Source organism: Phoxinus phoxinus (assembly GCF_949152265.1).
Source record: "Phoxinus phoxinus genome assembly, chromosome: 25".
NCBI lineage: Eukaryota > Metazoa > Chordata > Actinopteri > Cypriniformes > Leuciscidae > Phoxinus > Phoxinus phoxinus.
In genome coordinates this window covers 4215964-4241557 of record NC_136900.1, presented here as the reverse complement: position 1 = coordinate 4241557, position 25594 = coordinate 4215964, and the positions used below count along the sequence as shown (strand labels likewise).

At 38.9% G+C, this 25594-nt stretch overlaps 1 protein-coding gene across 3 annotated transcripts in view; it reads right to left on the bottom strand.

Annotated features, from left to right (window-relative positions):
* rbl2 (retinoblastoma-like 2 (p130)) overlaps positions 1-25594 on the bottom strand; it is a 37899-nt gene that overhangs the window by 4475 nt on the left and 7830 nt on the right. For all 3 annotated transcript variants that reach the window (XR_013796504.1, XM_079603619.1, XM_079603620.1), the window contains 14 exons: positions 25493-25594; positions 24555-24619; positions 23642-23813; positions 16232-16395; positions 13949-14061; positions 13724-13827; positions 12262-12399; positions 12016-12180; positions 8850-8940; positions 8526-8756; positions 6307-6548; positions 4096-4272; positions 1517-1588; positions 1334-1436 (listed from right to left, as the gene is read on the bottom strand). The exon at positions 25493-25594 is cut by the window's right edge and continues 59 nt beyond it. Coding sequence is in view for 2 of the 3 variants with exons in the window: in XM_079603619.1 (XP_079459745.1) it covers positions 1334-1436; positions 1517-1588; positions 4096-4272; positions 6307-6548; positions 8526-8756; positions 8850-8940; positions 12016-12180; positions 12262-12399; positions 13724-13827; positions 13949-14061; positions 16232-16395; positions 23642-23813; positions 24555-24619; positions 25493-25594 (1939 nt within the window). In the remaining variant the exon portion in view is untranslated. The remainder of the gene's footprint in view (positions 1-1333; positions 1437-1516; positions 1589-4095; positions 4273-6306; positions 6549-8525; positions 8757-8849; positions 8941-12015; positions 12181-12261; positions 12400-13723; positions 13828-13948; positions 14062-16231; positions 16396-23641; positions 23814-24554; positions 24620-25492) is intronic.

The following is a 25594-nucleotide window of genomic DNA, read 5'->3' as shown; positions in this document are numbered from 1 at the left end:
CCGGTTCTTTGTGACATTTTTCATGAACGCGTCACCACCGCTCAATAATTAATATTGTTCTTTGGTGTTCACTTTATACAGGTTTTTCAAATGTTTTTTAAATAAAAATATTTATTTTTCTATTTTAAAATCTCTCTTTTTTCTCTTTTTTCTTCTAGTTTATCAATAGGCAGAGTTAGTATAACTTTATGTAGGCCTACACATTTAGGAACAGAGTTTGGGTTCTGCCCAAACTCAAGCAACATAAATGTAATGTAAAAGTAACGAGTAACGTAAAAAGTTACTTTCCAAAAGGGGGTAACTAAGTAAAGTAACGGATTACTTTTTTAAGAAGTAACGAGTAACAGGCAAACACTACTTTTTAAAAGTAACTTCCCCATCACTGCTAGTCGAGTCCAAATGGTCCTGAAATTGAGGTTTTGGACTCAAACGCGCCGCGAGATTGACTTCAGTCCAAGTCTTGAGTACTACAACACTGCATGTATGCCTATGAAACTGTCATAACTTCATATTTTCCAACTAAAACCTTGTTGTATCTGATCTATAACTTCTCATTAATGAGTGAACAACAACATTCTAAGTTTAAAAAAATACCATGTTATTACAATGCTGTTACTATATTTACCACCTTTTTAGTAATTAAAATCTTGAGAAATTCTATGAAATGAACTACAAAAAAAATCCAAGTGATGCAAGAGAAAAATGTATGGGATATGGAAATATTAATATTACCAGTATTAACCTTGAAACCAATGGATTTAATTAAGTTTCTCATGATTGTTCAAAAACAGTCCAAATTTATAAAATCAACATACATTTTCAAAAAAAAAAAAAAAGTTAAAAAAAAAAAATATTCATCTTACTTGCATTCATTTTCACTTTCATATGAAAATGATAATGTTTTCATGCTTTAATGGTTTATCAACAGGTGTGCAATCCCAAAACTGTGTGTGAGATATAGTATATACAAGTATTTTTGAGACAAATTAAAAAAAGAATAATAATAAAAAAGTTGATATTTGATAACCAGGTCAAAATGGATTGAACACAAAAGGTGTAACTTTTTTTATATATATTGGTTATATATTATATCATATATATTATTGGTATATAATTTTATCATTATTTAGTATCTAAAAAATGATAATAATAATAATAGTCTTGGCTTATTTACAAAGTTTGATTGCTGTACTAAAAGCATTTTTGATGTATTTCTCAAAACAGCCCAGAATGCATCATGAGGGGGAAAACTTCACTCTTTTGTGGGCTTGTAGATTACAGAATCACCGAAACAGACTGACACGTGACATGTCCAGTGTGAGACGTGTGTTACCTTGTCCCTGTCCTCCTTCAGTGGGCGAGCACTGTCTGTGGGCGTTCTCACTGTTTCCTGAATGCCGTCGCCTCCTCCCGGAGATCAACACACTCCTGTACACCTGAGACACCATTGTCATCTTCATTAATAGCATGCTCATCTGTCCCACTGTTTCTACACACGGACTGCAGTAACACTCACACTGCTGCTGGCCTGAGGTTGGGATCTGTAGCACTTCATGATGTTCTGGAAGGACTTGTCCTCTTTCGTCACCTGAACAGTGGACACAACAGGGAAGTGACCTCGCCGTAACACACACCTCCCTCCCCAGATCATAGACCGTTTAATGAAACACAGCTACACACATTACTTGTCCTGAAATCGCAAGGATTTTGAGCTTATTAACATTTGACCACCCATTTTTACATATAAACGCCTTTTAATGTGAATGACAGAAAAACTATTCATAACAGAGGACATGTATTAGTCTTAAAGGAACACTACACCGTTTTTTTAAATAGGGCTTATTCACCGTCTTTCCTACATTTAGATAGGAGAGCAAATACATTTTTGTCTCAGTGAATGCATTGTTTTAGTTTGGCAGGGTCGCCGCTAGCTTAGCTTAGCATAATGAATGGAAGCCTTTGTTGCCAGCTAGCATGTCCTGAATAAAAGTGAGAAAAAAAAGAAAAAAACCCCACCTAATTACTTCTTGTGGCCTGCGTATCACAACAAGTGCAAATAGCGATGCAGATTAAGACTAGGCGATTTCCTAGGCAGATATTGACTTGGGACTATATTAGGGTGAAGCACAGGCGAAGCACTGCTACTTGGGCGCAGAGATATCACGCAACACCTGAAATCCCACAACGTCTGGCGTGAATAGTAGCTGGATATTTTTCCTACAGAAGACATAGTGAATGGCGATGAACATGGCTGATTTTGTGAGAGACGAACAGGGTGACTTCTCAGACAGTCAAGATCCAGAACCATAATGTTACCTCTATGAACCCGAGTTTTCAGAAGAGGAGCGCGTGCAGGAAATAGAACGACAGGAGGAGGAGGTTGCGATCGCTCAACACCAGGCTCAACATGTCAGGATGAGCGTGCCCGCAGGTGTGTCACAGCTACCGAGGATTTCTCGGCGTTGATCCATCCTGCAGTCCTCGACTTTTTTTCCGGTGCGATAAAGTAAACTGGAGAAAACGCCCCACGCCGAATGGACCCAATGGACAGCTGTCCACAGAGTAAGGGATTATTTTAGCTGTAACTTCTCAAAATAAAAACAATCCAAAAGCGAAGATACTCTGTGCACGTCACCCCGGTATGTTGACGGATTTCAGGTGCTGCGTGATATCTCTGCGCCCAAGTAGCAGTGCTTCGCCTGTGCTTCGCCCTAATATAGTCCCAAGTCAATATCTGCCTAGGAAATCGCCTAGTCTTAATCTGCATCGCTATTTGTACTCGTTGTGAATACGCAGGCCACAAGAAGTAAATAGGTGTTTTTTTTTTTTTTTGATCACTTTTACTCAGGACATGCTAGCTGGCAACAAAGAATTTCATTCATTATGCTAAGCTAAGCTAGCGGCGACCCTGCCAAACTAAAACAATGCATGCACTGAGACAAAAATGCATTTGCTCTCCTATCTAAATGTAGGAAAGACGGTGAATAAGCCCTATTTCAAAAAACGGTGGAGTGTTCCTTTAAAGGTACAGTAGCAAAAACAGTCAATATAATTTGAACACACTCCAAAATAGAAACGTTTGTATGCAGATTCTAGTGTAATTTCACACATCATTTCTCTCCAAAATGTGTCAACGAACAAGTCGAAAGTCAACAAAACGTTGTGTTCATGTTGTACTGCAGCGGACACGAGCATAAACTGATTTCTCTTTCAGGTCAACAGCTACTTTGTGAAAAAAGTACACTTAAGCATGCTTTTAAAAAAGTACTTTTAATGGAAAATTAAGAGCAAAATGAATGTAATGTTTTTGGACACTTAATTGCAATTAAAATACATTATAGTTTACATTTATATTAAATGCAAGTAGTTTTGAGTGTTTTTTGATGTACTTGCGTAGAATTTGAGTACATCTTTACATGCAATTTCATAATTACTTAATTTTCTTTGAAATATACCAAAAGTGCCAAATGTACTGACAAGATTTTATAGTAAATTACAATATACTTTAATGTAATTAATTTTTTAATGTATTATTATTATTTTTTTACTTGTATGTCATGTATGTAAATATATAACTGCACAATTGTAATGACCAAATGCAGACAAATGTGTCACGTGTTGAGTGTGTTTTGATTCGTGTTTGTATTTCTGTCCTAGTGTGTCATTAGTTCAGTCTTCCTCGTCCCCCCCGTCCCCCGGTCGAGTCCGTCCTGCTCAGGAGTGTGTAGCTAATCGACCCTCTCTTGCTTGCTGTGTATTTAAGCGATGTGTTTAGTCCTGTTCAGCTGTCTGCCCTCCTTACCGTTTACTGGTTTCTGTTCTTCTTTTTCTATTTCAGAGAAATCTAAGTATTTATATTAGTTTGAGTTTGTTATCAATGAAGACTTCTGCATTACATCCAGTTTCATCTCTGCTGCAAACCGCCCGTGGCAATATGTACATATGGGAATATTTAGACCACTTCTATGGATTGCTATCAGGGTTGTGAAGAGCGTTTCAACCAGTATAACAAAAAGTGTTTATGAAAAGCATTGCCTACTGTACCTTTGATGACATACACGTGAATAACATTTGTACGATAAATGATGGTAACACCTTAGTCATGACGTAGACGGCACACATGAGGAGCTGGTCCAGATGTCGGTCCATCATCAGGTCAGTGCAGTGCACCAGCGAATACTCGAAACACGTCCAGATCTTCCTGCGCAGATCTGCGCTGATGTCCAGTTTAGCACACAAGTCTCTAAGACGCACACTGGCGAGGTGATATACCTGATGGAGAAGGGCATTATTTATCTTTGAGTGATGTCTAATTGTATGCATGATTAACCTTGTAAAGCCTAATATATGAAATAATAGTCCGAAAAATCTTTTTGAAATGGAACTATTTATTTTTGGATTTTTTATTTTTTAGATTTACTGAACAGGATAAATTAGTGTGAGAGTGTAATTCCAAAAAAGCAGACATTGTCAAAATGATCCCCATTCACACGGATCCGTGAAAACAACTAAAAACGCTGTAATTGGCTGCCAGGCCACTAGATGGCGATGACACACTATTGACTGAACATGTTACACGGAGACCGTTTTCAAAAACGTGCACTTTGAAACACGTTTTCAATAGTTTGCGTTTTCAGGCACCCAAAATGCCGTTGTCATGTAAATGAGGGGCCAAAACGCAAGAAAAGTTTTACGTTTAGTTTAAAATGGTGTCGTGTAAACAGAACCCTAAGTTTTATGCTGTTAGTTAGTTTTTTATCTCCCGAGTTTTCCTTGTGGATTTAATAAAAAATATATATATATATGTTTGTTATTTATCTCTTTCGTTGTGCGTTACTACAGGCTACAGCCACAGCATGACAAATTTAAGTTATTCTTACATTTACTTTAATGTAAAGATTTCACAGCAAAAAGACGTGAAAGACAAGCTGAAGGTGGACGTTTGTACAATTACACTAAAAGGTAGGGTTGCCACCTTCAGTGTGGCAAAATAAGGGACACCCATTCACCCCCCCACCCCCACCATAGAGCTTTTCGGCTTTTTCCAATTTCAAACATCTGTTTTTTTATATAATCTGTAGTTTGCCACTTTGCCACTGTTTATGTGTGTTTTGCGTTGTTTCTGATTTTGAGGATGAATATCGTCAATCTTCTATAAACAGGGTCAGACCTTGATGTAATGTGATTCTAATCATAATGTAACATTATTGAAAAACAGATTTTTGTCAGTACAAAAAATGCTCAACTTTGACAAAGTCATTTTTATTGTTATAATTGTGATTTCATAATATGTAGATATGAATCCAACTAAAAACTAGTGAAAATATGTATTTTAGTTAAAATAGCGAATGGTGTAGCTCTGCAGCCATCTACTAAAGTGATCATTTCTTTACTTTTAAAACGGCATTTTCCAAAAGATGGGCAAAAATCTTACACTAAACCATGTCAAATTATCCATATCCATGAACGTTAGAAATGTGGGTCTTTTATAAAGTGAATTTTAGTTTTTTTTTTTTTTACTGTTTTTGTATTAAAAATATTTATTTTATTTATTTATATAGCCTGAATTAAAAAATATAGAATAAATCCTCCTAAAACTATAAATCCTAAAAAAAACTATTATGTTGTTTCAAAATTACATTTTGTTGAAACAACACAAGTGTGACCCCCCCCCCCCCACACACACACACACACACTAACATAAAAAACAGATATTATTCAAATTTATTAAAAAAAAATTGGTAGATGTAGAAAGTGTTGTCAACCGTGCAAAGTCTCACGCCATTTGGACAAAGATAATTTTTTATTTATTTCAGCAAACGTCATTTGGGGTCAAAGACCCGAACAGCGCACGAGGGGTTAAAAAACTTGCAGGTTTACCGGCCATGTTCACGAGACTCAGTCGCTATAGAAACAAAGACGCTAAAATGCAATCACGCAATGAGCTTCTCTACTACCAAATTGATTTCTTTATATTTGCTATTAGTATTATCCATACTGCAAAATCCTTATGTTTTTATTCAACTATATGTGGGCCTAATGTAAAATACGGGACAAATCGCGTCCCTTATTGATTTGATACGGGACACATCATCTTACTTGTAAATACGTTATGATCCCGTGTTTTAAGGGACGGGTGGCAACCCTACTAAAAGGACAAAGGACAATTATACTTGCTAAAAAAAGTATGAATTGTCAGTCAGAAGGCATGTAGTAGATTGTGTTCAACAACAAACTTTTGATCATGTTGATAATTTAGAGGCCGTCTAAAAAAATACAAATAAAATGCAGTGTATCTTAGTGTACCTTGCGGAAGAACAGGCAGAGAGAGCCGGTCTTCTGCGCTGGTTTGGTGGGCGTTCCCTGCTGAGGGCTCTTCTTGTCCGGTCTGGCAGGGCCGGGGTTGTTCAGGACTGTGGCTGTGTGCGTTGCCGTCAGGGTGCCCGTCAGAGCCTGGGCACTGAGGGTCGGCAGAGCCCCCCCGCCCTGACCCGTCACGCTCACCTGCACCGGGATAAATGTGATGCCACCGCTCTCATTTGCTATTCCTGAAAACAGAACAACTAAAGATGTAAATAATAAAAAGTTTGTACAACCAAAATTGTAACCCTCCACCTCCCCCAGCTCCACCTGCCTAGATCTGTGACAAGATGTCTATTAATGCAGCCGCATCACATCTTACATGCTCACAGCAGCGTGTCTGTGTGTCTGTTGACAGTAGCAGCAGCGCTACCGCAGGTCTAGTCTACCAAGACCAATGCCATATTCATCAACATGCTAAAACTATTCCGAAAGTTGTCTTTTACAATGCAATCTGCCAGCCATCACATCATTACTGCATGGCACAAGCGGATTGGCTTCTGCTTATCCTGGAGCCATTGAGATTGCTTGCTCAACATTTAAATGTAGTTCAGTGTTTGCTGTAGGCTAGTCCTCCCCTGTCCCAAATGGCACACTTCATTTGCACTTACAGTTTTCTGGACTTACAATGGCTGCCGCGTGCGCATGTCCGTTAAGTCCATACGACTGTAGGCAGTGTTGCCAGATTGGGATGGTGATTTCCAGCCCAAAAGCTCACCAAAACTCGCCCACTCCAAGAAAAAAAACGCACAAACTTTTACTACAAAAATAATGTGATATCATTTTATGGCCATGTCATTCAAGGTTGATAAGCACAATTTGTATATCCTTAAAACAAAATAATGATGATAAAATAAAAAATAAAAATAAATCAATTTCCCAGGAAAACGGAACAAACCAGGGCAATAATTAAGGAGAATTAGCAAATATGACTTTAAATGTCCAGATGGACACTGTCAAAACGGCAATCAAGAAATGAACCGATGACTTTAGCTCTCGGAAGAACACATTGCAGAACATAACGCAGAATTAGCAGTCAAAACTGATTCATCGTTCATTCAAACCGTGTTCAGCCGCTGTCAGGGACGAGAGTGCATGCAGTCTGGACGGCAGATGTCTGGTTAGGCTAGTGTGCACATGACCATGGAAAGGAGTCGTCCCATATTCAATTTCAATTCAACTCATTCAACTGTGCTCTCCTCATCAGTTATTCACCATCGAGTCATCAAACCCCACATGTGTACGTTTATAGAGTTGCTCACTATCTCACTCTTTACTGTATGCAACTTACTGTATGTCACTTTGGCATTAGCGATCACTTGAATATACAGCTACAAGTTATCGCGCTAAATCGCGTCTTCCTGCTGATCGCTCGTTGATTGGCTAAAAGTGCGTGCTCGTCGGTGACGTCAACACCAACGCCAGCTGACTCTGCTGCGCTGCGTGTGTGTGTGTTGTAATGTCATGATGACTGATTTTATGGACTACTACATGCACACTTTAGTTTAGTTTTTTAACCAATTAGACTTTAAAATGTAGATGTTTGAAAACCGCCGAACTGACCCCAAACCAGCCCAAATGTTGTCCACCCGCCCAAACCCTTTTTTACCCGCACAATCTAATTCAAAACCGCCCAATCTGGCAACACTGACTGTAGGGTGTCCTCATGTTCGGTGTCAGAAGGGCGCTCGCGAGTGTTATGGGCTCTTGATGCGCACTTTTGCCGAGCCCGCACTGAAGCGAGCTCCACAGCAGACTTCTTCCCGGCAGTCAAAATGCTGTTACGTCACAAAAAGTACAGACTCGTAGGAAGACCGCAAGTCTTTATGGTGCCATTTGGGACAGGGCCTTAGATTTCCTCTGAACCCCTCCACCTCCCCCAGCTCCACCTGCCTAGATCTGCTACTGCTAGATCTTACATGCTCACAGCAATGTGTCTGTGTATCTATTGACAGTAGCAAGTCCAGCAGCAACAATGCACATTGTCACATTGTATTAATCTATTTGTCTGTGTTTGTGAGTTGTTTGCAAGGGTCATTTTTTGAAAGATTCTGTGATTTCTCTCACTCCAGGATCGCTCGGAGCGGGGTTTATCTGTGGCATCTCCTACTGACTAACAGATTGATTAAGGTAGTGGTGATAAATTGAAGATTTTGATTTTACACCTTGGACAGGTATGGTGACAGTCTGGCCGTTGTTTGCTGTGACAGTCGCTGTTGCCATGGTGACCACAGTCTGTCCGGCCGAGATGGTGCTGACCAGAGACGGCTGGGCCACTTTGACAGGTTGAGCAGGATCAGAGGTCGTGTCTCCGTCGACAAAGAGGCGTCGACAGGCTGTGCCAGCAGGGGGCGAGCTATAGCGGTCATGGAGAGACGCCGGGGACGGAGAAACTCCTGGAGCAGGAAAAGAAACAACATATTAAAATATGAACGTTTTGGTTTGTTTCAATGAATGTTTATATAATTGTTTCATTCAAAGTAAGTCACCTTTTCCTGCCATTTTACTGCTGAACTCAGTCTTGTTGGGAGTGTGTGTGGTGCTTCCTGAACCGTCCTCCAGGTGTTGAGGAGGCATTACCTGTCACATACATATGATTATTCACATCAGCCATCATACTATCATATGCACTGTAACCCTAATATCAAAGTTATTTTCCCTTTTTTGAAAAAAAAGGCCTAAAGATATCATTAGCAGATATCATTAGATATCATTTAGAAATATGTGCACTAAATTGTACTAAATGTGCACTTGTAGTGAAGTGAAAATTAAAATTATATTTAAAAAAATTTGTATGATGAAAATAATATAATATTAATGAAATTAAAGGCCACTTAAAGGGACACTTCACCTCTGTAAAGATGTATTTAAAATGGGTCATTTATGTAGTAGAAATGTGAAATTATTTTTGAATTTGGAGCCTTCTAGACTGAGAAAAGCCAGAACATTTATTTGTGGCTCATGTGGATGAAAGATAACAACTCCCAGAATGCACTTGCATCGCTGAGGCCACTCACAAGCCACGCCTACCGGTAAGAGAGCGCAGTTAAACAACAAGGCTAGGCTACTAGTGAGTCTCCGTGAGTCTGCCCGGGATTTCGAGATCGCCAAAAATGTCCAGGATTTGGCTTTTGCGTTCTCCAGTCACCGTTCCTCATGTTTACTGCGGCGAGCAGGACGAGGCTGACGGCCGCGGGAGAACGGCGTGAGGTCGGTGGCGTGATTACTGATGAGCGACACCTGTGAGACGCACCGGTCTCGTATCTCTCATGGAGGAGCGGGAATTCTCTTAGCAATGTTAAAACACACATCAACCCATCACTTGTTTAGCGTTCATGTAAACACTACATTCAGATTCACCAATCGGAATGAATTCAGTTAGATTGAAACAAAAGGTTTGCATATAAACAATGAATGGCGACTGCAGAAAGTAAAAGCCGAATCCCGGACATTTTGGACGATCTCGACGGCCGGACATGTCCGGGAAAAAGAGGATGGTAACCGCTACTACTCAGCTTTCTCCACAGAACAAGAACCCGTTAGCTTAGCTTCCAATAAAAGATGGCGGACACTATTTGTACATTCTGTGAGTGAGATCCCTCTATGGACGGATTGAAAACATGTGGATCTAGCGCCTTCTACTGGCTGTAGTCTCTAGCCTCTCGCAAACATGTTTTTGCGTCATCGGAGGATTTTTTACAGACAAAAAAATACATAAATCTCTTGTCTCAGGGGGACATGAGCGAGGGAAGTATTTTAAAATACTACAGGTTTTCTACTGATACAAAGCTTAATGCTAAATCCTGAAGTATCCCTTTAAGGCGAGACACGGCAGGCAAAAACATCGTTTTTTTTTCACTGGTCAATTTTGAGATTTTGGGCTATTTGTCTTCAGTAACATGTCTTCTTTCAGACTTGTGGTGAAAAAAAGGCCAAAATACACATTTAGGTCTTTATTTTACTGCACTTTGTCTATTTGAGTCTGTAGATTTCTCTGAAATTCAACAAAAGTTGGCGTTCTAAATCAACGCGCTGCTCCACGATCTCTCTCTGCTTCCTTTTAATCTCACACACACCGCTGGAAAGCTCTCTCTCTCCTGTACAATGCTGTCGGATCCAAATATGGCCATTTCCTTTTTATCAGTAACCAATCGTGAAAGTACAATGGGCATTTAACTCTAAAAGCGAAATCTCATTGGCTGATGTCAATTTCTGACAACCTGATTGGTTCAGATGCATCACGTGACGCGCTCTGACATTTAGATGTGTGTTTTTGACTGTTTTTCTGCTCAGTTGAAGGTCATAAATGCTGTGTTTATAAGTTGTGATGTGATTTAGGTGGTTTGTATTGTTGTTGCTAATTATTTGATAAGATATTGTGTCAGTAAATAGCTGTTTCCACTAAAAAAGTATGAATTTTTACATTACAAATCTTTAAATGCCTTTTTCTCAAAATGAGTTTTCTCTCATGCTCCAAGTCCGAAATCTCCTCTTCAGTAGCACCTATACACACCAAACTTTCCAGTCTTGTACCTATTTATATTATGAAGACAATTACAGAGGGATTTGTAAATATATTATTCCTAGCCTGATTTATATAACATTTTATTCTAAAAAACATGGCGAAAATACATTTTTTAAGGCTATTGACAGTATATTCCGATTTACAGGATAACAAAAGTAGATATCCATAAATCCCTCTGTTATTTTTTTCCCATCTAATATGTGAACACAATGAAAAAAGAATTTTGAACCTGGCTTTATCCAATTCTGAGATTTCGTTTTTTTAAAATATAGGCAAATTAGCGCATATTTAATTAGATAATGCCTAATTTGCATATTTAAACATTAAATTACAGAAAACGTGTAATACATTTTTTTCTCATCTTAATGTAGGTAATCAACTGGGAAAGTTTCATGGTGATATCTGCTAGTTAAAAATATTACCCTATTCACCTGTAGTGTCTCGCCTTAAGTGTACTTTAAAGTGAGTCCACTTTCATGACTGTTTCTTAACACACTTAAGTACACTTTGCAATAATGTTAAATCATTTTTTAAAATCATTAAGTTTTGTTGTGCTTTAAAGTACACTTATTTTGATGGGTTGGCTAACATACCTACACATGTAAAGTACTTGATTATTATTTTAACTATAATGCGTTATGTGTTTTTTTTTTAAAATACTTTCTCCTGCCACAAATGAACATATTTCTGTCACAGTTTCACTTCTATCACAACACAGTGGCCAAATATGTAATATCTGGTCTCAGACCTGTCCAATTATATGCGTTTTGTTAAGATTATTTAAAGAAAACAAAATCGTGTGGTAAATTTCGAAACATTAAACCATAAGAGACTGCTAAAAGGTTTTAAAGTACCATTTTCATGGTAACATAATGTCCAATTTCAAAGTAAGTTTCCAAAGGATGAATTTTGAATCTTTAAGCTTTCGAATAATACATAATTGAAGATAATTACTGAAATATGTGATGGGAAAAAAAGTCAATAAATGTAGAGCGATGATCATGCTACCTGCTTCGCACTTAAATATATATATATTTATTTAAAGTAAATGATTGATGAACTCTTTTTAAAGTATGCTAAAGTGTACTTGATCATGTTTCTATAATCATAAGCAGTAATATTGTTCTGACCTCCTGGCAGGCAGGGACGCAGTGCTTGGCCTCTCGGATGCTCTCCCACAGCGGGGAGTTTCCTCTCCACGCCAGCGACTCCAGCACCTGCTCCTCGACGTGGTTCAGATGTTTGACCACCTCCCGGAAGAGACCCTCCTCCGCCCGCACCAACAGCTCAATCACCTGTGAGTGAGGCAGAAAGGCTTCTTGACTCTTATGGATGAGTGCATACCATTTTAACGGTTATTCTTTACATGAATGTACCTTGTAAAAGTAATAAGCAGGGAGGGCAAAGACTTGCAGGACTCTGGGAAACTCTCCCGGCGGTCTGTACGAGAAGATGACGATTTCCAGACAGCAGGCGATCAGGGACCGGTGGAACACGTCCTGCTCCAGAATGCCCTGACACACAGCCAACAATACATTGTATGGGTCAAAATTAGCGATTTTTCTTTTAAGGCGAGACACGGCAGGCAAAAACATCGGGGTTTTTTTCACTGGTCAATTTTGAGATTTTGGGATATTTGTCTTCAGTAACATGTCTTCTTTCAGACTTGTGGTGAAAAAAAGTCCAAAATAACCATTTAGGTCTTTATTTTACTACACTTTGTCTATTTGAGTCTGTAGATTTCTCTGAAATTCAACAAAAGTTGGCGTTATAAATCAACGCGCTGCTCCGCGATCTCTCTCTGCTTCCTTTAATCTCACACACCGCTGGAAAGCTCTCTTTCTCTCCTGTACAATGCTGTCGGATCCAAATATGGTCATTTCCTTTTAATCAGCAACCAATCGTGAAAGTACAATGGGCATTTAACTCTAAAAGCGAAATCTCATTGGCTGATGTCAATTTCTGACACTGTGATTGGTTCAGATGCATCACGTGACGCGCTCTGACATTCAGATGTGTGTTTTTGACTGTTTTTCTGCTCAGTTGAAGGCCATAAATGCTGTGTTTATAAGTTTTGATGTGATTTAGGTGGTTTGTATTGTTGTTGCTAATTATCTGATGAGATATTGTGTCTGTAAATAGTTTTTTCCACTAAAAAAGTATGAATTTTTACATTACAAATCTTTAAATGCAGCACAATCGTGAATATTTAAAGGCGATTTTCTCAATGTTTCGATTTTCTTATGTTTTTAATTTTTCCAAATATTGTCCTATCGCAACAGCTTATTCATTCAAATTTCAGATGATGTAGGGCTGTAAACGATTAATCGAATCCAAAATAAAAGTTTGTGTTCACATAATATATGTGTGTGTATTGTGTATAATTATTTATATATATAAAAACACACACATGCATGTATATTTTTGAGAAATATTTGCATTTATATACTGCATATATATTTTTATATGATTTATATTATATAGAAATATAACTATTTTATATATAAATAACACATTTTTCTTAAATATATACGTGCATGTGTGTGTATTTATATATACAAAATAATTATACACAATACACACACATATATTATGTAAACACAAACTTTTATTTTGGATTCGATTAATCGTGATTAATCGTGATTAATTGTTTACAGCCCTACAATAAATCTCAATTTCAAAAAAATGTTACCCATGTGACTGGTTTTGTGGTCCAGGGTCACATATATAACATTCAGAGTATGTAATGAACTAAAGTGTGCAGCTAATGTACATTACATTCATGGCTTATTTAAAGCACACTGTGTGATTAATGTTTGCACTGAGTATGAAACCTACAGACAGGTCCACGTCTCCGAGCCTTTTCTTCTCCTGGTTGATGATCACTTCCAGTGATTTGTAATAAAGTGCCTCAGCCAAGCAAAAGTACTTCACTGCAACGTCTGTAAAACAAGATGCCCCAAATGTTTTGATATCAGTGCTTGAATTGTGGGAACAATCATTCGCTACAATTTAAAGCAATTTTTAGGGAAATCTGACATGAGAAAGCATGAGGATGCACACCTCTGGCCAGATTCTTGTCCTCCTCTCCCGTTCCCTCGTAGTTCTGAAGAAAGATCTCCGACATATCCTTCAGCCTCGCTGCTATGGGCTCACTGGGGTCTCTTACACAAGATCTGTGGTTTTTAAACGGAAAATACCAGTGATTCCAGTGCACAGCAGATATCACTGCAGTCACAGGTCACAGTGGCACATTTTACTGGAATCAGTGGTATCACATTGTACTAAGATCACAATTGACCCTTCAGGGAGTTTGATTGACAGGTGATCTGAACAATCTGCCATCCGCTGAATTCGCAATTTTTTCCGACAAAGCAGTCATGAGATTAACGTTGGAGGATTTGAACTTGAAAAGCGGAGTGTTTACTGACGTCTTTCCCCGGTTACAGTTTTTTTTCCAACTGCTTACACACAACATCTTTTCATGTCACACGATTTTTGAAACCTCTCACTCAAAGAAGTGCAAAACTACACACCAAATCTCCAAAACCATGAGCTATTTCTCAGCCGTTGACGTTTTCAATTGTATAAAACACTTTTTTCTAACACAAAATCTAACAGGAACTGACTTGCTCTCCTTTTCTAAACACAACCAATCAAAATGCTACACTTATTCACCAGGTCACAAACACACAAATACTGCACACACACACACACACACACACACACACACACACACACACACACACACACACACACACACACACACACTTTTTTTTTTGTGTGTGTGCAGTTTTGGGAATTGTGTGTAGAGTTATGAAAAAATGTGACAGTTTTAAAAACGTGTGTAAGCAGTTGGGGAAAAACTGCAAAACATGTTCTTATGTTCATTCATGTTCACATGGCAGCTTTAACTGAGGCTCTACAGCGATCTGTCACACACATTAAAGAGCCACAAAACGGTATTTACAGTTTAAATTTCTTTAAAAAATGACCAAATTTGAAAGTTGAGACTTTGTTTCATATCAAAAGTAACCTGTAGTGATGGGTCGTTCGCGAATGAGCCGGATCTAAGAGCCGGCTGGCTCTTGTAGGTGAACGTCGGGAGCTGGCTCGCATATCCGAAGAGCCGACTCTATTTAAAAATATATAGCCTATAGAAATTAAATCATTATGTAATAAAGAAATAATTAATTATTTAAATGTTATTTAAAATAATTAACTAATTCAAAGAACAACAAAAAAAATAATTAGGCTATATCGGCCAAAAGGCGCACACACATTCGTTGGGACTGTCTGATCAGCCTCACACTCTGTTCCTGTCAATCATACACGCGATGTCAACCAATTATGCTGCATGAGGGAGGGCCGAGGCTCCCGAGCCAACGCACACACACACTAGAGATGCGGATAAACCGCTGATCGGGCGGATGGCGTGACAAAAAAAAAAAATGTTTTAATTCAATTTGGGCGGGTGGCGGTTAAACCAATCAAATGAAAAAAGTTTGCCACTAAGCAAACATGCAAGGTATGAGCCAGGCTGTCAGTATTGGAGGAGGCCTAAACGTCTCGTAGATGAGACTGACTGGGTAATTTTGTTTCGATATTAGTTATATTTTAAAACAGCCAATCGTTGTAGCCTACCACTTGTGGAATAGGCATTTAAAAGAGAGGCAGATTGTGGATATGACTCAGAAAAGACATCGGGCAATGGCAGCGCAAGATGTTCAGAAGAACGTAAGAGCTAAACTTCTACAAGCTCAATAACATCCACATAAAAAAAAGAAGGTAGGCCTAAGAAAAATTGTAGGAAAACTTTGCCCATTACTTAGATGTGCAAGGCAAGCAGGCAATTTTCCGGGTTGTTATGGACAAAAAAAAATGTGAATATTCATCTTTGCACTGTTGTGCGGTGGACTTTCAGCGAGTTAAAACATTCATTTTTTAAAGAGCCGTTTGTGAGTCAAATGAGCCGGCTCACGAAAAAGAGCCGGATTTCCCATCACTAGTAACCTGGTCTGTCCTGTCAGTGTATTGTCAGTGTGCTCTCTGCTCCGCGGTGTGTTTTTCACTGTGTGAGAACATGGTGTGTGAGTGTGTGAGAGCGGCGTAGCTTGTCGGACATAGCAACGGTAACTAAAGGGGGCGGGTCTTTGCGAACGGTCAATTCAATGGAATAACTGGTATAACTTTTTACTGGGTTGACAGTTAAGTGAAATCACACGAATCAGTTTCCCTGAATCTCTAGAATCACATTTGACTACCATCATAGTTTACTGGAATAACTGAAATCACAGTTGACTAACACTGGTTATTTTAGTGAAGTCACAATTCACTTGTGATCACCTGAACACGTCTCTGAGTCTCATGCTGGGTCTGTATTTAAAGCCCGTCAGCAGCGTGTGCAGACGGCCCACACTTTGCATCGCCATGGAAACGGGGGTACCCACGCCGCTCTCCGGCACGTACCTCCTTCCTGTCAAAGGAGTGCACACTTTCAGAGCAGACGCCTGTGAGACAAACACACGTCTATTGATCAATATAAAATCATTGTTCACTGTTGAGAATTAATGCTATGTATATTTAAAGGATAACTCTCGCCAAAATTGAACTTAGGCTTTTTTTTGTTAATCTACCCGAGTCAAGCATTCGTGTAAAAGCATAATGAGAATGGAAACTCCACTTTTAGGATTGACCGTATTTTCGTTTTCGGTTAAAATGCCTTTTGAATGGGAGTGCTAGGGGCGTTACAGTGATAGCATCAAAATCGCTGTTTTTAAAACACTGGCGGCTCGACACAACATGAAACTGCTGGAAGTATCACCAGCGGCTCTACACATGAACTCCAGCATTGACTACATTGTTTGTGTACACAGAGTTTACTAAAAATAAAGATTTTGAACAACTCACTGTGTTTCCGTCCGCCGGCATTTTGTCAGTCAAAAGTAGTCGATCTCCGAATGCAACGTAATGAACTGACTCCATGTGAGGAAATGTCATGAACTTGTAATTCCAATGAAAAGCGTGATAACTTAGACACTTAAAGGGCACCTATTATGACATTTAAAATGTTCCTAATGTTGTTTTGGGAGTCCCCAACAACAGTTTTACGTGCATGCAATGTCAAAAAACACTTTTGTTTTCGTATAATATGCATTTATTTTTACCTGATTTGCTCACCGACTCCCAAATGATTCGTTCAACGACTCGTTTGATCCCAAACCCCTCCTTTGCGCGACGCTAATCTGCGGTGATTGGTCAGATGACCCAGCAGTGTTTACAGAGATAATACTTATTGTTTAACACGAAGTACAATGATGCTTTTATCAATTAAATTGTGTTATAATAATGATTATAGTCCACTGCTTTGTAGTTTGTAGTAAAAAACAAAAAATAAGATAAAGAATTTAATGTTATTAGCGAGCATAGCCCAGAGTTCATATTGTAAAAGCACAATCAGTCTTTGTTTGCGTTAGCCCGATGCATAAACATAACGTTTTTACAAAAAAAAAATGCAGTTACGTTACTACGAGATATTACTCTATTCTTTAAGACAACTCCGAAAACAACGACAAACACTTCACATATCTCAATACAATTGCCATTGAAGACCTAGAAGCTAAACGGTGCTTACACAACAAACAAAATAATTATTAAGCATGCTACATAAAACATAAAAGCAACAATTATTAATAACACTTACAGGTTGTGATACGGAGGAGGAAGCTGATGCAAATACACTTGGAACCGAACCTTCCTTCAATATCAGCCGACTCGCGAATCCAAGTTTGATTGCATTTAAAAAGCAATATCGTCTTCAAAATGGCGCGAACAAAGCACAAGGCTCGGACTATACTTCTGTGGTATAGTTATATGAATTGTAGCCACAAATGCTCCTCCTTGGGCAGATGAAAAAAGTTGGCTTTTGAGTCGCACTTCAGAACACAGTGCGTCTCGTCTCGTCGCCCTGATATTTTCATGATATATTGCTGGCCTTGGAGCGCAATAAGTGGGCGTATCATATTCAAATAACTTGACAAGTTGACGTCATCTAGTCAGAGAAAAAGCTTCGGTCTTCTAACGATTCATAAAAATGACTCAGAGTCGACTCTTACTTTTGAAAGACAATAACTTTATATACGGTGCACTTTCATATTTCAAACTTTGCAGGATGTTTTTGTTCACTTAGATCTATGTTACACACTACATGAAAGGTACATTTCAAAATTCCATAATAGGTGCCCTTTAAAGGGCATATTGCAGTTTTTTTTTTTCAGAATTAATATATAACCTTGTATGAAAATACCATATGAAGAGTAAATGCATGATTAAAAATTGTTTTGCCAGACCTAAGGGCACAAATTTAGTAGAAAACGTGACAGTTTCCTTGACCGTGTTGAAAAAGCGCTTTTTTTTCACCACCGCGTCATATTACGTCACAATGGGGAGTCGTTTGCCGGCTCTGCGTTCGCTCAGTGCAGAATAGGCTGGTATTATGTTGAAGCGGTCGTGATTCAGTGTGTTTTCGGTGGTTATTGTATTTCAATTAATATTTATCGTGATAAATGACTGTGAATTATGGCCTGTCAGGACATCGAGTCCACAGGTTTCCGAACAAGAAAAAGGATGGTGCTTTCTTCCGTGTTTGTGTGCGTTTTGTGCAGGGTAAGAGATGGGACTTCGCTTCTGCGTCTGCTTTGAAAAACGCGGTAGTGTGTAGCGTTCACTATAGACTGCATGATTATAATCCCGGCGATATGATGAGTTAACGTTACGTTATATGATGACGGGATATGTGCACACTGTCCCGGCTCCTTCATCGGGTCGCCCGGTCCGCCGTCAGCATGTGGGTCGGCCACCGGTGGGAAACATGACGCTCACGGATCCGTCAGAGATCACTTATTGTACATTTGTTTTACAAAATGTGCCTTGTCTTAATTTATTTCTTTAACGTATCCTCCATAAACTTGTAATGTCTTGCAAGTCTGCAGCCGACACTTATTATTATTATTATATAATATAATGTTCATTTTCAATCTGTACTCCGAATTTTAATGTTTGTGTTGGCTGTTTCTACATATAAAAATTTTATACAGTAAGAAAGTTGTGATTGTGATTATTTTTTTATTCATTATCACCAAGTGGGGCCATTCAAAACCTTTATAATGTCCCTCTTTCTCTGGAAACTGTCTCCTAATGGCTGACACACACATGCAGGTAAGGGTCTAAATACTAGCTTTGCTATTGCCTGACACATAATTACAATATTGTGATCTGAGCATAGTGTTATACATATCGTCGGCTAACGTGAATACATCTATAAGCTAACACTGTTCTCTCATCGAGACCCGACTCCTGCCCTGTTCTCCTCACACCACAGCTCAATGTGTCTCCTCTGACCGTTGTTCTGTCTAATCCTGACCTGTCTACTCTCTTGGCTTCATATAAGGCTCATAATTATATGGCTGAGGTCTGTCATACGAGTAAACATTTAGGCTACAATTTCCTCAGCGTCCGAACTGTCATTGCGATCCATTGCTTTCCTATTGTTTACTTTGACCGCTCTCCCTCATGTTACGTCACTTCCGGTTTGGCGGTTTTCAAATGCGGAAGTAAAATTTTCGCACAAAAACGACTCCAGAAGCCTAAATAGCGGTTTATAAGTATATGTTTATATTTAAATCTAGTTCCTACATTATTGTTCTATACATTGGCGCACTGGGTACTCTAACCTGCAATATGCCCTTTAAGCTCATGGTAATTTACATGAAAACAAGCTTTAGGAGCTTTCCATCTTTACTCTCCTCATGTTACGTTGCATTCGGAGTAGGGATGTTAACCGTTTGACCGATGGTTGACTGTATCAACGTTAACCGATCAAAGTTGTCGGTAGTCGGTTAAAAAACAAAAGAAGTGATCTCTAAATTAGGGGTAACACTTTACAATAAGGTTCATTTATTAAACATTATTTAATGTATTAACTGACATGAACAATACATTTGTTACAGTATTTATGAATCTTTGTTAATGTTAGTTAATATGAATAAAGCTGTTCATTGTTTGTTCATGTTAGTTCACAGTGCATTAACTCATGTTAACAAGATTTTAATAAAGTATTAGTAAATGTCGAAATTAACATTAACAAAGATGAATAAATGCTGTATAAGTGCAGTTCATTATTAGTTAACGTTAACTAATGTAGTTAACTAATGTTAACTAATGAACCTTATTGTAAAGTGTTACCAAATTAGGGTGTATTCACACCAGGAAAGTCCGATAGTTCACTTGCTTTGGTCCGGACCAAATATTTTTTTTGTTTTTTTGTTTGGTACGGTTCGCTTTCACACTGCTCTTTTTGCAAGTGAACCAAAATGTGTAAACAAAACCACACGTGTGCTAAGGTTGTCCATTCATTGGACAAGGATTCTCAAGTAGAGAAATCAGGAAGTGCAAAAAAAAAAAACGGCTCGGAGATATAAAAAAAAAAATAAAAAAAAATAAAAAAAATAAATTGGAGATATTTCGTACTGCAATATTTGTTATTTTACTGTTTTTGTGTTATTCTCTACAAACGCAATATGAAGAAACTAATGAGTATATGACACAATGTCATCTATACAATGTTATAATTCGGATTTTGAGAAGACGACGATGTGCTGCAAGACTGTTCCGGCGGAGAGAACATGCTCTCATGTGCGCCTACCATGGGATGCTGACAGTGGGTATAAAGTATAAAGTTTAGATTCATAGAGAGGGGCTATGTTCACACATTCAAATAATGAGATTCTTATTGTATATACTGCTAACAAGTGCTGTCAACGTTAACGCTTGCGATTAAGTTTGACCAGTTTAACGTAAATTAACGCAGCACCCCCCCACACCCACCATCCCTGTATTGTAACTATCGTTACATTATATGAACTCGCTCGTATTCATGCAAATGCTTTTAAAGCATTTATGCGCGATTAGACTAAAGAGAACGCTCTGTATGTGAATGTCCTGATGCGCACACACTCATTCATTCATTCCATTCCTCAGTGTTGTGCCAGTTCATACTTAAAATGAACTAGCTCAAAGTTCAGTTCACACAGATGATAATGAACTAGTTCATGTTCATAGTTCTTTTTTTTTTTTAAATGAACTAAGTTCACGTTCATTTGTTAAATTCCTTTAACAAAGATGTAGGCTATTATTAATAATAATGTTATTTCAACACAATATCTCGTTATTTCGAAATAATATGTGTGCGTGCATCTGTAAATCCGGTGACGCGTGTATTGATTTTTATTAATAACCAAGTGTTTTCTCTAAAAGTGTCGACTCGGCTGCAAAGATGAAGTTGACGATCGCCATCTCCGTGTGAACGCGCTTATAGAGAGAAATGCACATAAATAAGCCTAATAATGGATTACATAATCAGAGAGTAGCCTTTTTCTTTTTTCGTTTTGAATTATTTTGTTTAAAGTCATTTCAAGCTTTGTGTATTTGGTGTATTTGTCATGTCTGTGTGAGGCATACACTGAGTTTCGTTAAGTTAGGATGTGCTCTAGTTCACGTGCGCAAGTGAGCGCGCGGGCGCCTCCCTCCGTTATATTTGTTTCGTCGGCCTATTCATTAAATACAGGCAATTGGTTGATGAAAAATGTATTAAAATTAAGATACAATTTATTCAAAACGAAATTCACTTTAAAGAAAGGATTTCTATAACAACTTCAACGGTCAAAATCATGTCTGACCCGCTCCATGTCTCATATATTGTGCATCCTATCTCGGTCGTGCTGTTCACTTTTCATAAATCAACATAAATGGAAAAAAAAATAACATAGCCTAATATTTTAACAAATATGAAACGCGCTTTTTTTTATGGCTACAACAGTATAGTAGGCCTACATTTCCTACTCTCTATTTGTACAAATTTCTGCACATTAATTTAATTCTGAATTTTGCACACACAAGTTGAAAGGCATTTGTTCAAATCAAGTTCACGGATAATTGTGCGTGCATTTATTAGGCTAATCATTATACTAAAATCCTAACAAATAGGCTATGCTATGTACAAAAAATCAGATGAGTTCTCTCGAAAAATCTCTCGTTCACGTTCATATGAAAAGTGATTCGTTCAGTTCAGCGTTCGGCGAAAATATGAACGCGTTCAGTGAACGTCGGTTATTGAACGCGTTCATGCACAACACTGCCAATGATGCACACACGACGCGCAGAAAGACGCGCAACAGTATCGTGTGGCCAGACAGCGCGCCGGAATGGAATTCTCTTTCGCACTTGAACGAACAATATTGGGTCGATATTGATATTGGGCCGATATTGGGTCGGTTCATGTTCACATCGTAAACGAACCGTACCAGAGTTCGTTTGGAACCGTACCGAGACCACCTCTTCAGCCGGGTCTCGGTTCGATTGTTTGGTCCGCACCCGAGTTCGATTGCTGTATTCACACCTGCCCAAAAGGTCCGCACCAAGGGGGGAAACGAACTAGAGTTCGATTCAATCGAACCAAACAAGGCAGGTGTGAATACACCCTAGTCTATTATAGACAGTGGACTAAACGCTACTACAGTTAGCATCTCATTCCAATATCTTTTTGCGTGAAGTGAACAAATCCCTCACACTCAATTTTTCATAACTCGCTTGTTTGTACTTAATAAACCAATAAAAACATTTGGCGCGAAGTCACAGCGTTTGGGTTCGCGTGCTCACAAGGTTTGCGAAAAGTAAAGGCTACAGGCTAACACACTCGAGGTTAGAGCCAGCGCAGACGACAGGAGGAAGCGTGCAAAGAAAAGTAGTGTGTGGGACCATTTCACCAAACAGAATGACACAGATGTAAGTTGCAACTTGTGTGATACAGTGCTAAATATGGAAATACATTACATCTACATTCCAGTGGTAACAGATAAGGTGATGATGATCATCATCTTTCTTTATTATTGTTAGCACTACCTCAAACTAAAGCGGAGTCTCTTCGGTTCGGAGCTGTTATTTTCTTAAATGAGCCGCGGCAATGTTTCAAATGAGCGTCTAACGCTAGACAAACGCCTTTATTTTCAACGCGATCACCTTGTACCCAAACCATTTCGAAACTAAGGAGCCATTTGACCTCCGATTACATACAAGCTCCTCGGCGCCGCGTTTGCGGGACTCAGGTTTCGCGCTGTAGGGGATTTTAAAAAAGTGACGTGAGTGGAAGGGCAGCGCAGTGTGTGTGTGTGTGTGTGTGAGAGTGAGGCAGAGGCTGTTATTTCAAATAGCGTAGCATATTTTAAACCAATCGGTTAACCGGTTTCAACCGGCTAATAAGGCTCGGTGGTCGGTCAAGAAATGTTTTAGTTTTCGCCATCCCTAATTCGGAGATCGACTACTTTTGACTGACAAAATTCCAGCCACCGGAAACACTAACTGATAAAGTGAGTCGTACAAAACCTTTATTTTTAGCAAACTGTGTGTACACAAACAATGTTGTCAATGCTCAAGTTCATGTGTAGAGCCGGTGGTGACACTTCCAGCACAGTTTCATGTTGTGTCGAGCCGCCAGTGTTTTAAAAATAGCGATTTTGATGCTATCACTGTAACGCCCCTAGCACTCCCATTCAAAAGGCATTTTGACCCAAAACGAAAATACGGTCAATCTTAAAAGTGACGTTTCCATTCTCATTATGCTTTTACACGAATGCTTGACTCGGGTAGATTAACACAAATAGTGAGAGTTATCCTTTAACTGTGTTTGTACAACACACATACTGTCATATAGTTCTGAAGGGGGTTGGTGGGCTGGTCCTGGTTCTCTATCCCTTCACAGAAACAAGGTCCTGGGGTACCAATGTCTTCTCTGGCCGCTTCTCCCAGAAATACTCTCTCATCCAGAGAGCCGGATGATAACACATGTTCCTCATACACACGGTTCAGAGAAGCACTGCAGAAACAGAGAGGGAGCAAGGAGAGTGTAACCTACAAGAGAAATGTTTAAGAAGCTTCATGCGGATTAAAGGGGTCTCTGCTGTCCCCAGTGTGTGTGTGTGTGTGTGTGTGTGAAGTGTTAGCTCAAAATACCCCACAGATATTTGTATATATCATGTTAAAATTGTCACTTTTTTAAGGTTGCGTTTTTGTGTCTGTCCCTTTAAATGTAAAAGAGGGCGGAGCTTCAACAGATTGTGTCCTTTTACCTCAGACACACACACACACACACATGCTCTGAAAATTTCAAAAACTTTTAGCCTTTTATTGTCAAACCGGAGTCAGACAATGATGGAGAGACTCCAGAAGAAGTGACAACATGTAGAAGCAACAGGACGTCTCTGAATGGTTAGTTGATGAATTTATGTAGATTATGTGTAGTTATCTTCTAGTCATTGATTAGCATATTCTGTCATGATAATCTATAAATCGTGTTCCGGGGTTTATGTAAATTTTAGGGTTTGTGATGTCACTAACCCGGGAGGAATGTCGTGTAGTTCCTACCAGCCGTTTGTTGTAGTCCTTAAAAAACGATTTCTTTAAAAGCAAATATCTCCCTCTGCTTTGAACTTTGAGCGTTGTAACTTTGCAGATGTTGTTTATGATCAAACAGCAACATTACACACTAACTACAGTTAGAAAAGTGAAATCATACTCAACCACCCCTTTAAGTGAATAACTGAAAAGAGACACTTACAGACTGTCACCAAAATTCACTGGCTCCAAAAATCCTGTCAGCGTGTCTTCTTTTCCTTTCAAAATCTGTGGCAGAGAACAAGACAGAGGCGAATGTTGCATATATACTTAGCTAAAACAATATTAATAAAATAAATAATAAAGCAAATTATAATACTACTTAAAGCCAGTTTAAAGACTATCATTTGCAACATGTTTAACGTGACATGTCGGAAGTAGTGCTGGGCGGTTTGACCAAAAATGTATATCACGTTTTTTTTCAAAATTATGCCGGTTTTCCGTTTATGACGTTTTTTTTTTTTTTCATGCATAATAATGTGTTCAATGCATTTCCTGCTGGTTGAGAGAGGAATCACTGCAGTAAATTTACTTAGGATGGTCTATTTTACGGTCATTAGTGAATATTGTAGAATAATTCCACACTAGTAACACAGGTTTGCATGGCCCCAGAAAATGATGCTGTTGTTTACAAATAAGAGCCAGTCATGATTCTAATGGAGTGAGGAACCAGAATGCAAAGACAATTGCAGTCAGAATACAGAACTTTTACTGAAGATCGTTTGGAGTTCGTTTCCGGAGGAGGAAACAGCTTCCCAAAACAAACTTTCCCGAAACGGTTATTATCGTCTGGTAAACACTTTTGAACTGCCCTCGGTCCGTGGCATATTCATCTACATGTCACTCTCAGCAGCGTGGGCAGCGTTGGCATGTTCACTATAGCGCGCCAGGTGGATAAGCCAGTTTGTGATTGGTTCCCGCAAATTTGGAAAGGAAAGCAGGAATAAATGTACAGGTTTCCAGCCTGATCTGCAGGGCGGAATCAAATCGCCGGGTTTACCCAGTCTAATTTCCTACTTCTGTGACCCCTAAATGAAGAAAGAAAAAGACTCGCTGTGAGTGTATCGGGGCCTGTGGCGAGTGTGTGTGTGTTTCCAGTACCTTGCGCTCAAAGAGTTTCTTGATGAAGGGTTTCCAGAAATGCTCCTTCGCTCCTTTGGCCTCCAGCACCAGACCATCATGAAGTTCACACAGCTGCTCTAT